Here is a 13,928-nt window from a genome sequence, read left to right as displayed (position 1 = left end):
TTAAGACCTCCTTACGGGGGGCTGAGAATTAGAGCCAGGGTGTGTGTGCGGGTGTGTGTGTGCATGCATGTTCCTGTGTGCTTGTGCGCATGTGTGTGCGTGTGCACGCATTGGGGGTGGAAGCACAATACAGCTGTAGAGTAAGACTGGCCATTGGCTGTGGAGTATAATTATACTTTCTTTCCTCCCGGGTTCAGTTTTCAGTTAACAGTGGAGATGTTTGACTATCTGGAGTGTGAGCTAAACCTCTTCCAAACTGGTGAGTCTCTTTCCCTCCCATCTGGCCCAGGCTCTCATGGGAATTGCCTGATTGCCTCCCTTTTTCCCTGCTTTGACCAGCCAGCCTAGCCTCCCTCTCCCTACAGATTTCACGGCACAAGGGGCAGGAAAATGGAGCTCTTGACACCTTTGTCTCTGCTCTCAGTCCCTCAGGCTGGGAAGGGGCTGAAACTCTTGGCTGTTTTTAGAGCCAGTGAGTTCGTGTCTGAGCAGAAGGACCCAGCTGGCCGCCTCCTAAAGCCTAGACCTCTGAGAGCCTGAAGTCAGGCCAGACCTCTGGTAGCCCTCAGACCCTAGCCGGCCCTTTGGCACAGCTCTGTCTGCTACTCGGAGCTGGGCCCACACTCAGAACTGATTTCTGCTGAGAAGGACAGGCTCGTGTCTGCATTTGGTTGACAGCCATGGGAGAAAGCTGGTTGAGTTGGGGTGCCACTCAAGTCCATGTGAAGTCCTGCTCTGCTCTCAGGAGGACACTTCTGGGGTCCCATCTGCTGGGAGTGCTGGTACCTCCAGCTGTCAGCCATGAGCACTTCACTGACAAGCCTGAGGAAGGAAGCAGCCCGTTCCCTTCTCTCCAGAGTCTCCCCACACCTCCCAGCCTGGCTCCCTCTCTTTCCCTGGGAATGTAAGAGCCAACTTTTTAAGATTCAAGTTGTTCCACAGCAAGTGTCCAACCCTGAAAGAGTGAGTTCCACACTGGAGGTATTCACACACCGTCTGGGTGGCCTTCTTAGCATGTGGACATATAGGGTTCACTCTTGGGGCTCTGACCTCCATAAAAGACAGACTTTCTCATCCTAAGTCATAACTTCCTTCCCTAAATTATAACTTCCTTTGATGTATTCGGAGCCCTGGTGGCAAAGTGGTTAAGAGCTCAGGCCGCTAACCAAAAGGTTGGCAGTTCGAATCCACCAGTTGCTCCTTGGAAACCCTATGGGGCAGTTTTGCTCTGTCCTATTTTTTTTTTTTTATAGGGTTACTATGAGTCAGAATCAACTCAACAGCAATGGGTTTGGTTTTGGGGTTTTGATGTATTCATGTGTGCAGCAAATAATACTTTAAAAAAAAAACAGGTGCTGTCAGTTCTGACTCGTGGTGACCCCACGTATGTCAGAGTAGAACTGTGCTCTGTAGGGTTTTCAGTGGCTGATTTTGTGGAAGTAGATCACCAGGCCTTTCTTCTGAGGTGCCTCTAGATAGACTTGAACCTTCAACCTTTTGGTTAGCAGCCAAGTGTGTTAACCATTTGCACCACTCAGGGATTCCCGCAAGTGTTTACTACTGACCTTCTACTGTTCTAGTGCTGTCCTGGGCATGTGATAGAGCGGCAGATTCCTTAATACCTTGGTCAATCTGTTCAGTCCATGGTTTGTGGGAGAAAGAAGAAGGTACTGAGTCTCCTGGCAGCCTGTTTGAGTAGAGCTTATCAGTTAAATCAGTAGAGAAGTAAAAAGGAGTCAGAGTATAGTCCTTGCCCTAAGGCATTCCCAGTCAGCTGGGAGAGAGCCTGCAGAACTTGTTGTTTAAGGCATTGGAAGTGTTTACAGAGAAGCATATGCAGGACTGTACGTTGTTATGGCCAACTTTCCATTATTTAAATAGTGGTGGGATGGAAGGAACTGGGGATAATTTAGAATTCATTTACATTCAGCTTTGGAATGTGCTGAGTTTGAATGCAGGTATGAGTAGCAGTCTAGGAATTGTCCTCCTTGGGAAAGTCCAGCCTAGAAGTTGCCGCTCAGCTGATCCAGGCCGTCTCACAGCAGCTCTGGCCTCCTTCTTGGAGCCTGCTGCCTCCTGCCACCACCACAAAGGCTCGGGAAAAGCAAGTCCACCATTCAGCCTCTGAGGCTGTCCCTTCCAGCCCCTGAGGACTGTTGGAGTAAGAGTAAGCAGAGATGGTGCTAGCGTCAGGAAGGGCTTGAGGAGGCTGAGGGTTAGTACACAGTGGCCTGAGGCTCCCCAACGCTGGGCGTCACTCAGTCATGTTTCTTTTGCCCCCACACTTATTACCACTCGATGCTGAGCTCCACATCAGCGTCAGAAACTGGGTCCTGCTCGTCTTTGAAGCCCCTCTGGTCTGCCCAGTGTCTAGTAGATAGCAAGTGCTCAGCAACGACAGCAAAAATGGGAAGAGCACTTGCTTTAGATAAGCAGCAACAAAGAAATAACAGGTGAACAGAGTCCATAAAATGGTGTCAACATCCAGCTTACTGCTACAGGGATACCTGGAGTGAATTAGCTACTTAGAGCCTTCTAGAGTAGAACTACCCTTGTTTAAACCCCACATCTCTGCACAAATACCTCCATGGTCTCGTCCCTGAGAAAGCACTGGTCTGGAATCAAGAACCCTCTAGTACATTCCCTCCTCTGTGCCCCTGTTGCCTGCATCTGTGTCCCATAAAAATCAAGAGAGCTGGTGTTGGAAGAACAGCTTCAAGAAGGGCCTGTTCACCGTCTAAAATGTGCCTAAGTAATCGCTCCTGCTGCAATAAAACCCTCTTGAGCCAGTCTTCCCAGCTTTTGAGTTCTACTCTGTGATCCTAGAAGGTTCTGACCAGTATCCTTGGAAGGATGCCACAGCCTGGTTTTCATTGCTTTGGGAAACACAGGGGCAAACTACAGTTAACATTTATTTTGAGCACTTAAACAATAGTTCTCAAAGTGTGGTCCCCTGACCACGAGCATCAGTAATACCTGGGAACTTGTTAGAAATGGAAATTCTTGGGCCTTACCCCAGGCTTTTAAAAAAAAAACCCAGCTGCCATCAAGTCATTTAAAACTCATGGTGACCCATGTGTGTCACAGCAGAACTGTGCTCCACAGGGTTTACAATGGCTGGTTTTTCAGAAGTAGGTCACCAGGCCTTTCTTCCGAGGTATCTCTGGGTGGACTCAGATTTCCAACCTTTTGGTTAGCAGCTGAGCATGTTAACCTTTTGCACCACCCAGGGACTCCACCCCAGACTTACTGAATCAGATTTTCTGGGGTGGGGCTCAGCAATCTGTGTTCTAACAACAAGCCCTCTAGGTCGACACCATCCAATACAGTAGCCACTAGCCACGTGTGGGTATTTATGTTTAATTTTAGATTAAAATGAAGTAACATTAAAAACTCAGTTGCACTTAGCCACATCTCCGGTGCCACATGTAGCTGGCGTACTTGGCAGAACAGATGTAGAACATTTCACAGAGTTCTCTTGAACAGCACTGCTTCGGCTAACGTTTGAGAATCGCTGAGGTAGGCGGTAGATCAGGGTCCTCAGCCCTGGCTGCACATTATAACCACCTGGGGAACTGATGAACCATACTGAAGCCCACTCCTACCCCAGATGAAAATTAAAAGAGAATGGGCTGGAAGTTTGTTGGCAGGCAGTAGTTTTTAAATTTCCCCAGGTGATGCTCATCAATCTTGAAGCCAGAGTTGAGAACACTGCAGAATGCTACGTACTTTCTCATTTCATTTTTACAAACCCTTATGTACTATCACAATCTTCTGCATTTTAGAAGAGAGGAACCAGAGGCAAAGAGATGGAGTAACATCTCCATAGTCATGCTCTTCTAGATGTTGCCATATGTCCCAGGAATGTTCCTGGAAGGCCGTGGGGAAGCGGAGGGCAGGCTGGGAGAGGGAGTGGTCTGTGATTCCTTGCCAGAGAGGAGCCTGAGGAAGCCAGTAGGCTTCAGGAATGGACTCCTTGCTGTGACAGCTGCTTTTAATTTGCACCAAGAAGGAAAGCTGCCTTTTAATTAGAACAGTTTCGGGTTTTTTCAGCTGTCAGGCTCACCCAGTTAGCAGGGATTCGAGCAATCAGGAGAGGCGGAGCACACAACTCTGGGCTTTCCTCTGGGGGTCGTTCAGCTCAGCCAGGACTACAGGGAAGTCATTTCACCCCTGGCCCTGTGTGGAGTCTCCAGAGGCAGTGGGTGGCCAGTGCTGGAAGGAAAATCAACCCAGACCAGTGTAAGCTAAGGGTCTGCAGCCAGGCATCCATTTGCAGGGGTCAGGATCTGGTTTAGGGTCTTGGGCAGGGAGTTAATGTGGGGGATCTTGGGCAAGAAGTTGAGGGAGAGTTGTCTTTGGAGAATGGAGGGTGGTACTCACTTTGGCTTCCTCAAGGACTTCTGTCAGCCTTGGATCCTCATGGTTTGTCCTGCTTTCAGCCTCTTGCCTTTGCCGTCATAGGTTCTCCAGTTGTCTACCCAGGGCTCCTGAACAGCCTGGCGTTACGTTTTGCAAGTGTCTGGTGGTCAGTGATGATACCTTGGCTCCTAAGCCACCAGGAAGTCCAAACCAGAATTCTCCCTGTATTCATTTTCTTATCAATGTTTGATATTTTGCCCCCCATGTTAACTCTTGCCACCGCTAGATTTGGTGCTTCCCCGAGTCAGGGATTACCATCAGACTGATGTCATGCGTGAGAGGGAATTTCAGTCCTGAAATTCTGATTCCCCATAAAACTGAGAGTGCCCTTTGAACAATAAGCCATCTGCCTGTTAAATCAAACTCTAAAAGATCATGTGCTCTGTATAGCTGATCAGACTGGTGACAGGGACTATGAAGTTCCTCAAAGACAAGAAGGAACTGGTTCTCTTCCATTCTGAGAGCTCTCCCAGGCTGTGAGCAAGTTCCCTATCTTAGGCTACCACTAGGCTCTGTATAAGTAGAGCCTGACACTGGTTCACAGCACTCCAAGCATGTTAACCACCAAGAGCAAAGGCTCCTGATCTAGCTGTTGATGGCCACATGGGCTGTCCATCTTTTTACTTACCTCCTCTCAGCAGAACCACTTCTTGGTTTGTCACCTTCTGTCTTAGTCATCTACTGATGCTATAACAAATACCATAAGTCGATGACGTTAACAAAGAGATTTATTTTCTCACAGTTTAGTAGGCCAGAAGTCCAAATTCAGGGTGTCATCTCCCAGGGAAGACTTTCTTTCTCTCTCAGCTCTGTGGGAAGGTCCTTGTCATCAATCTTCTCCTGAACTAGGAGTTTATCAGTGCAGGAACCCCAGGTCCAAAGGACCCGCTCTGCTTCTGGCACTGCTTTCTTGGTAGTATGAGGTCCCCCCTCTCTGCTTGCTTCCCTTTCCTTTTATCTCTTGAGAGATAAAAGGTGATGCAGGCCACATCCCAAGGAAACTCCCTTTAGATTGGATCAGGAATGTGACCTGAGCAGGGGTGTTATATCCCACCCTAATCCTCTTTAACCATGGGCAGAGACTGATTTATAACACATAGGAAAATCACAAAATAGAGGACAACCACACAATACTGGGAATCATGGCCAAACCAAGTTGATACATATTTTTGGGGGAGACACAGTTTAGTCCATGACATTCCACACTTTGGCCCCCAAAATTCATGTCCTTGCTACATGTAAGGCACATTGACCCCATCATATCGTAGCAAAAGTCTTAAATCAAGTCCAAAATCCAAAGATTCCTCTTCATCTGTGAAATCTAGAATACAAGTTATGTGCTTCCAATGGTACAATGGCAGAACAGGCACAAGCTAGACATTACCATTATAAATGGGAGAAACTGGAGGAAAGGAAGGAATAACAGGCACCAAGGAAGTCAACAGGACACATCACATTAGCACTCAAGGCTTTGAAAATAATCCTATGTTCCCTGAGAACATTTGCACAGTGCCCCTGCGCTCCAGACTCTAGGTATTGGCCATACTTTCCAGATTCTGAATGGAGGCTCCTCAGCCCTGGGCTTCAGCTCCACATTCCAGGCCCACTGGGGCACCAACTCTGCCCCCTCGGCTTTAGGTGCACCATTCTCCTAGCTCATATGAGTGGAGACTCTACCCTTAGAAACACCAGAGGCCATGACTTTACCCTTTGAAACCCCAGAGGTTGAGGCCATACCTTTTGAGACTGAGTTTGGGCACCTCAGCTTCTTGTGTTCCTCGGCCTCTTGGCACCCAGACCTCATGCCCACATCTGCCCTGCTGGGGCAAGTGTTCCAAAGCTTAGTAGCTGTACCAGTAAGTCCCTGGAGGCACCCCACTGCTCCAGGAAGCCTCCTGCACACAGGCATCTAGCTCTCTCACTGTGTGGGTTGGCTCCAGTGCTGTCTGGCTCTGGTCTCCTAGTTTTTTGCAGCTACTACCAGTCCTCTGCTGCTGTTTCTCACCATCTGCTCCTTCTCCAGTGTTAACAGTTCTCCTCACTTCCTTCTGAGTCTTCCATCCATTTACAGTTTCAAAACCACTTCCACACTTTAGGTATCTGTTAGAGCAGCACCCCACTCTCAGTACCAAATGCTATCTTAGTCATCTAGTGCGGCTATAACAGAAATACCACAAGTGGGTGGCTTTAACAAACTCCTTCAAGTTACTTAGCTTAATTTCCTCCCCTTTATAGCAGGGGTACCTTTACCTATCTCTTCGGGTGTTTTAGGAGTTAAATGAATTTCGTTAGGTAACATCGGCACAGAGTAGGTCCTCTGTGGGTGTTGGATCTCTCCCTTCTGCCCCTCTGAGGTCACCTGTCGTTTCTTACCTCTATTCCCTCTCATCTTCGCCTTTATTTTTTTCCTAGTGTTCAACTCCCTGGACATGTCCCGCTCCGTGTCAGTAACAGCAGCTGGGCAGTGCCGCCTCGCCCCGCTGATCCAGGTCATACTGGACTGCAGCCACCTCTATGATTACACTGTCAAGCTCCTCTTCAAACTCCATTCTTGTGAGTACGCTGGACTGGGTCTTTCCCTGTGAGCTTCAAGCTGATGGAAGGATCACAGCTTGAGGCTGTCCCTGGAGAGATGCAAACCCTCTCAGTGCCCTTGGCTTTCTACTTCTGTTCCAAGCAGTCCTTGAGAGCCTAGCTGTCTTGGAACTAGAAGAGCAGAGCCCAGAGAAGCATCTGGATTGTCATAGTAATGTCCCAGGATGGCTCCTCTCCTTTGGCCTCTGGCTTTATAACCACACCATCCAGCACAAATACACTTATCAAATACATGACATACTCTAGGAACCACAGAAATAAGAACAGACTTGGTCCCTGCCCTAGCACCTCAAGATCTAGGACAGTGTTTCCAAACTGTCTGCCAACACAATGCCTTTGTACGAATGGGATTTTATGGAGAAATATCAAATGTAAATCAGAGCTTCTCAAGTCCATGGAGCGCTGTCCCTTTCCTACCTGCAGGTCCCTAGGGTTCCTTAAAACCAAAAAAGCCAGTTGCCATCGAGTCAATTCTGACTCATAGTGACCCTATAGGACAGAATAGAACTGCCCCATAGGGTTTCCAAGGAGTGGCTAATGGATTCAAACTGCCGACCTTTTGGTTAGTGGCCAAACTCTTAACCGGTGTGCTACCAGGGTTCTTAGCAGAACCCATTTTGCATTGCAGAGGAAGTTCTTACACTTTTGTATGCCTGTTGTTTAAAATGGTATGCCCTGCACCCACAGCACATGTGTTAGTAGGTCTGCTGGGGTTCACAGTCTGCGTTTTACGGTGCTTATGCCTAGGCGAGTTAGTGCGGGTGGTTCCTGCGCCGCACTCTGTAAGGCAGCCACCATGAAGACAGTACGTGATGGTGGAAAGCCAAGAAAAATCGAGGCGTGGATGGGTACCAGGAAGGTCTTATGACACAGGAAGGACAAGGGTGTGTCTTACAAGTCCAGCCAGGAGATACTCTAACTGTGGTCGTTGACAGAGAGTGAGATGGGTTTTTTGGCAAGGCAGGGGAAGCAGCGTCCTTCTGATTAATCTAGGTAGCTTGGTGGAGGGGAGGCTGGAATTTGCTGTTCAACATTTAAAGAAAGGCTTTGGAGTAAATGAGCACACCTGAAGGACGTAGGGAGGATGGACAGAAATCCCGAGAGGAGAAGGGAGGCAGTTATTTAGCAGCTCTGGATACAGATGAACTTGTAATTGTTTCTAAGATACTGTGGAACCCAGCTTGCCTGGTAGAAGATCCCTGTTTCCTTCTTATAAAGTGATGAGTTGTGAGAGGAGAGAGGGCACTTAGTCCATGTTTGGGCTTGAAGGCCTTCTGCAATACATGAGGCCCACATGGTTGCCTCTGGGCAGGGAACTGTGTAGCTGAGGAAAGGTAAGAAAGAGATTTTATACAGTCTTCTTTTAAAAAAATAACTTTTAATTTCAGAATAGTTTTACAGAAAAGTTGCAGACATCGTAGAGGGCGTTTCCACATGCTACTCCCCCAACGCGGTGTCTTTTGCTGTTAGTGTCTTACAGTGACACATTTGTCACAGCTCCGAACAAGCACTGATCCGTTAGCACTAAGGACAGCCCGTGCGTCATTCGCTTTTCCACGGTGTGTACCTAATGTCTCAACGTCCCACCCAGGATACCACGTTCCATTTAGCTCTCACGTCTCCTTAGACTCTTCTTGGCTGTGACAGTTTTCTCATAGCGTTTCCTCATTTTTGATCAACTTGAGAGTTTTGAAGAGGACCAATCAGGTATATCGTAGAGTGTCTTGACTGAAATTGGTCTGTTTTTCTTATGATTAGACTGGGATTATGGGTTCTTGGGAGAAAAATCATAGAGGTGAAGTACCATTTTCATCCATTTTACACTTTTATTTTTTCAGGTTATCATGTCTTATCATTGTACTACCTATTTAGACCAAATGAATGTATTACCCATTGAAAAATAACTAAAATTTAAGCAAGAAACAAAAAAGGATTGCTAGGCTGTGATCGGTAGCTGAAATGCATAGAACCACACCATCTGAGAGGGCATCAGGGAGCCCACTCTGTCAGTGAGGAGGCCTTCCCACAGAAGCTGCTGTTTATCCAGGTCCTAGAGTGAATTAGAACCAAGATCCTGTGAGTCCCAGCCCCATGTTCTCTGCCTTCTGCCAGGCATCCTTTCAGGCAGGACCTGTGGATCTCTTCCAGTGCACATCAGCCCTGGTTTTACTAGAACAAGTAGATCCGGTACCTGGAAGAGAACCACCCCTCCAGGGCCTGCCGTGCCTGGTCCTCCTACTTGGTCGGGGATACAACATCCATCCTACTGTGCCCAGAATGACTAGCGCTTCAAAAGTGGTGGAGGATAAGGCCTCCTACCACCGGCGTCTCCTCCCAGACTCCCTGCTGGCAGCACTGCCTCAGAGCATGTCTTCTGCTCTGGTCCTGCTGGGCTCTCTTGGTCACCAGTCCTCGGCAGCCCCTGGCCAGGACTGGCCACATGCCCTGACTCCTCAGATGGGTGGTTTCCTCCCTCCTGATCCCTGCTGTGGTTCACTGGCTGTCTGGTCCTCCTCCCCACTCATGCTCTTCAATTCTTCCAGGTCTTCCAGCCGACACCCTACAGGGCCACCGGGACCGCTTCATGGAGCAGTTCACAAAGTGAGTGGCTTAAGTGATAGGAATGAAGGTGAATCAAAGAGTGTTATAAAAGCAGTTAATCCATGCAAGGGTTAATACTAGTAGGGTGTAAAGTGATGGAAGGTGGCCAGGACAGTGGCGTATACACTGACCAGTGCCTATACTTGAAGGGTGTAAAGTGATGGAACGTGGCCAGGACAGTGGTGTATGCACTGACCAGTGCCTGGAGAAGCTGTCGGTTCTCTGATGACTCCCACAGAAGCGTATAGAAGAATGAGCCTTTGTTCATCACCACCAGCTTTGTGCCCAGGGCTTCATCCTCTTTTTACCTCTCCCCGAGTTCTCTTGGCCTTATGCCATTTACATGCTGACAACTCCCAAACGTGTATCTCTAGCTGAACCTAACCTCTGGATCTGTCTCACATGCCCACTTGTCTGTTTGACATCACTACATGAGGCTTAAATCTCAAACTGAACTCTAGGTTTTCCCCCAGAACACTTTTTCTCCCAGACTTTTCTGTCTCATTGGGAACTGCCACCATCCAGTTAGGCCAGAGATCTGCAACTTGCCCTTTCCTCGCCTACATGTCCAGTCTGTTTGCAGGTTGAGTTGATCCTCTACACACCTGTCTTGGCTCTGCCCTCATCTCTGTCTCTTCAGCCACCATTGCTGCTTGTCAGACCACTACAGTACTGACTGGGCCCCCTGGACCCTCCTCCAGCCCCTACAATACAGTCTTCACATAGCAGACCGAACAACCTTGTAAAAACATGAATTCCTTGCCCAAAGCCTTTTAATGGCTTCTGATGACACTTAAAATAAAACCCAGGCCCTTCTCCATGGCCTATAAGGCCCTCCGTGACCTGGCTCCTGCCACTTCCTTCTGACCTCACCTCCATTGCTCACAGTGTCTCAGCCACACAGGGTCTTTTTTCGGTTTCTGAAACATACCCAGCGCATTCCCCAATCGGAGCCTTTGCCCTTGTGGTCCCTCTGCTGGGATGCTCTTCTCCCAGCCGAGCCAGCTCCAGGAGAGGCAGTCTCTGCCACCTCATGTAAGTAGTGTCTTCTTCTCCACCTCCATCCCTGCCTCACCCCCGTCTCTATCACAGCGCCTTGCTTATTTCCTTCATATTCAGCGTACAGCTTTATTTCTGTTTGTCTGTCTTACCCATTATTGTATCCTTTGCACCTGGCACATCAGTCAGTTAAGCATATAGTGCTCGATAAACGTCTGAACAAATGAATAAGCTAACGAGCAGCTGTCTAGCCTAGGAGAGAAGGAGCCTGGCTGGCTGGGGGTTAAAGTCCACAGTGAATTTGGGGAAAAATCACTGGTGATAGATGGGAAGTACAGCTCGTCCTGTGAGTAAATATTCCCAAGAGGAAGGGACGGAGTGGGGTGAGAGATGGGAGGATCCTGGCGTAGTACTGCGTTCTCTGGCCTCCTTGTCTCTCCTGCTGATTTCTGCACCCTTGATGGCAGGGAAACCCTAGCTCCTGAAACCAAGAGCTTAGGCTTCTCTGGCTGGTTCTCCAGCAGCAATCAGAAGACAAGATCAGGGCTGCACTAACCTCCTGGTTTCCTTGTTCCCTTTGAGAAGCCTGGTATGTATTCTGTAATAAATGACTTATTAAACTCTAGGAGACGGCCCTGGGGCTGCTTTCCTGGAATGTTAAATTCCAGTAGCTTGTGAAAGCAGTAGAACTTATTATTGTTGGCTCTATCCCAGAAAGGAGGAGCTGTGTGGTCAGTGATTTCATTGCCTTTCAGATTTTTCTGGCTTAGGAAAACAGCATCTGCACTGAGTAGCCACCGCACTTTCTTTTCCAAACAGGCCTGGCCCCTCCCTGAGCCCTCATTGCCCTTGAATCCAGAGGTGGCAGCATTGAAGTCACAGCGACAAGCCTAGCCTCTGTCATGGGACCCCAGGGGTCTAGTCTGTTGGGTTGAGTGTGAGAAAATTCTGTGTTGTGGGTAGAAGGTGCTAAGCTCCGTGATCCTCTTTCCTCTCAGAATATATAGGTCTGGATGCTCTTGGCCTTCTTGGCACCCAGAGTTTAGATTCAAAGTGAGGATTTGGGCATGGGAAAAAATTTTGACTTCATGCCTATATTCATCTAAGACTAGGACACAGTGAAGATAGTTTTTTTCCCACAAATATCTATTGAGTGACTCCTCTGTGCCTGGTCCTGTGGTAAACCCAGCTCAGCAGGCCTCAGTCCTTGCCTCAAGAAGCTTATAATCTAATTAGGGAGATAGCACATAGCTCTAAAACAAGACAAATTAATTAAAAAGAGATCTGCCTCAGCAATTACATTCCCTTCCCCTTCCCTGTGGTCAGTTGGCCCAGTTAACAGTTGGCATCTCATCGATTCCAACTCACGGCAACCCCATGTGTGTCAGAGTAGAACTGTGCTCTGTAGGGTTTTCAGTGGCTGATTTTTTTCAGAAGTAGGTTGCCAGGTCTTTCTTCTAAGGTGCCTCTAGGTGGACTCAAACCTCCAACCTTTCCATTAGAAGCTGAGCACGTTAACTGTGTACACCACCCAGGGACTCCAGTTCATACTCAGAGAAAGCAAATTCCTTTTAATGTTACTCTAAGTCAGACATTCCCGGGAAGTTAAATCTGCAAAACAACGATATATATTCTATACGGACAGAGAAATTAGTTTTTGGATTATCTACCCTGCAAAGGGTTTACTCTGCAAAGGGTTTGTAGTATGAATTGCTGTCCCCTCGTGACCAGGTGCTTGAGGACTGGCTGTAAGTAATCCTTCCCTGGTGGCATCATAATTGAATCCCAGTGACACGGAGGCCGTCTCCTGGACAGTCTGCCTTTTAGACGGGGCGGTGGTACGAAAGCTAGGTGGCTGCACTGCCCTCTACCTGGGGCTGGCAAAGGCACCCAGCACCCCTTTGAGCCTTCTTCACCCCTAGGTTGAAAGATCTGTTCTACCGCTCCAGCAACCTGCAGTACTTCAAGCGGCTCATCCAGATCCCTCAGCTTCCTGAGGTACGCGTGCCCCGGCCATACCCCTGCGAGCTGCTGAGGCCCTGGGTACTGTCTTAAGAGGCTGGCAGAGCCTGGCAGGCGAGCACGGGGGACTGGCATGTTTGAGCATATGTCTCCCCTCTTCAGAACCCACCTAACTTTCTGCGAGCCTCAGCCCTGTCAGAACACATCAGCCCTGTGGTGGTAATCCCAGCTGAGGCCTCGTCCCCGGATAGTGAGCCTGTCTTAGAGAAGGATGACCTCATGGACATGGATGCCTCCCAGCAGGTGAGGACCACCTGGAAGAGAAACTTGGCCCTTCCTTTTCCCTCAAGTGCAGGTCTCAAGAATGAGCCAGGCTCATTGGCTCTAACTCTATGAACAGCCCCTATCACGTCTTACTGGGTTCTTTCTTAAGGATCAAAGAATTGTTCAGCCACCTCCTAGCCTGAGCACTGACCTAGACTGCACACCCCTGACTTATGTTCCCTAGGAGCCATCATAAGTGGGTCGGAACCAAATTCAGAAAGTGGGTCGGAACCAAATTCAGAAAGGGTCCATCCTGACACGTGCTGCCTTTGACCCACATGTAGAAGTCTCTGGATCTCTAACTTTGTTCTCAATCCCTTCTGGTCACCACAGAGTTTATTTGACAACAAGTTTGACGACATCTTTGGCAGCTCATTCAGCAGTGATCCCTTCATTTTCAACAGTCAGAATGGTGTGAACAAGGATGAGAAGTGAGTCCAAGCTGGGTTAAAACAGACGGTGTAGAAACTAAATTAAACCATGATCTGTCTAGGAACACCTACCTAAGAGGAGCTCATAACGTTGCTGGTGCTTCTTAGATATTAGGGGGTAAGGACTGTCTTCATCCTCAGTGTTGGCCACTTTAATCCGAAAAGAAAACCCAGTGATGCTGAGGTAACAGTGGACCTATGGGTATTAAATGAGTATGTAGTAACCCTGAAGCCCTTAGAGTATAATTTATGGAGTTTCACAGAATCGTCCCTTTCCCCGCTCACAGTTAAAGGAGGGTAGAAGCATGGTGCAATCAAACGTGTTCTTCTGTTCCCCAGGGATTGCTTAATCGACCAGCTGTACAGAGAGATCAGTGGGCTGAAGGCACAGCTGGAAAACATGAAGACTGAGGTATGGGCTGGGGTCTGACCTGCTTTTGTGCTTCATCAAAGCATGATGGATTTTAATATTAAATCCACTTCATTTCACTTCACTTAGGGAGGGTTAATTAGGAGACTTGGCAAAGCCAGAAGAGCCCTGTCTTCCTTTGGTCTCCATTACATTTGCCTTTAGAGCAGCATTTAAGCCAGGCT

General features: G+C 48.3%; 1 protein-coding gene across 6 annotated transcripts in view; it reads left to right on the top strand.

Annotated features, from left to right (window-relative positions):
- The window catches only part of HIP1 (huntingtin interacting protein 1), a 274,804-nt gene that overhangs the window by 220,065 nt on the left and 40,811 nt on the right, over positions 1-13,928 (top strand). For 5 of the 6 annotated variants that reach the window (XM_023556048.2, XM_023556049.2, XM_023556050.2 and 2 more), the window contains 7 exons: positions 198-259; positions 6,835-6,975; positions 9,561-9,618; positions 12,540-12,615; positions 12,742-12,882; positions 13,237-13,334; positions 13,674-13,746. In XM_023556048.2, the coding sequence (XP_023411816.2) occupies positions 198-259; positions 6,835-6,975; positions 9,561-9,618; positions 12,540-12,615; positions 12,742-12,882; positions 13,237-13,334; positions 13,674-13,746 (649 nt within the window). The remainder of the gene's footprint in view (positions 1-197; positions 260-6,834; positions 6,976-9,560; positions 9,619-12,539; positions 12,616-12,741; positions 12,883-13,236; positions 13,335-13,673; positions 13,747-13,928) is intronic. The other variant, XM_064296137.1, reaches the window with a different exon arrangement.

This window comes from Loxodonta africana, chromosome 12 (assembly GCF_030014295.1).
Source record: "Loxodonta africana isolate mLoxAfr1 chromosome 12, mLoxAfr1.hap2, whole genome shotgun sequence".
NCBI classification, from domain to species: domain Eukaryota; kingdom Metazoa; phylum Chordata; class Mammalia; order Proboscidea; family Elephantidae; genus Loxodonta; species Loxodonta africana.
The sequence above is the reverse complement of the archived record's forward strand: the minus strand, read 5'-3'. Positions and strand labels throughout refer to the sequence as shown.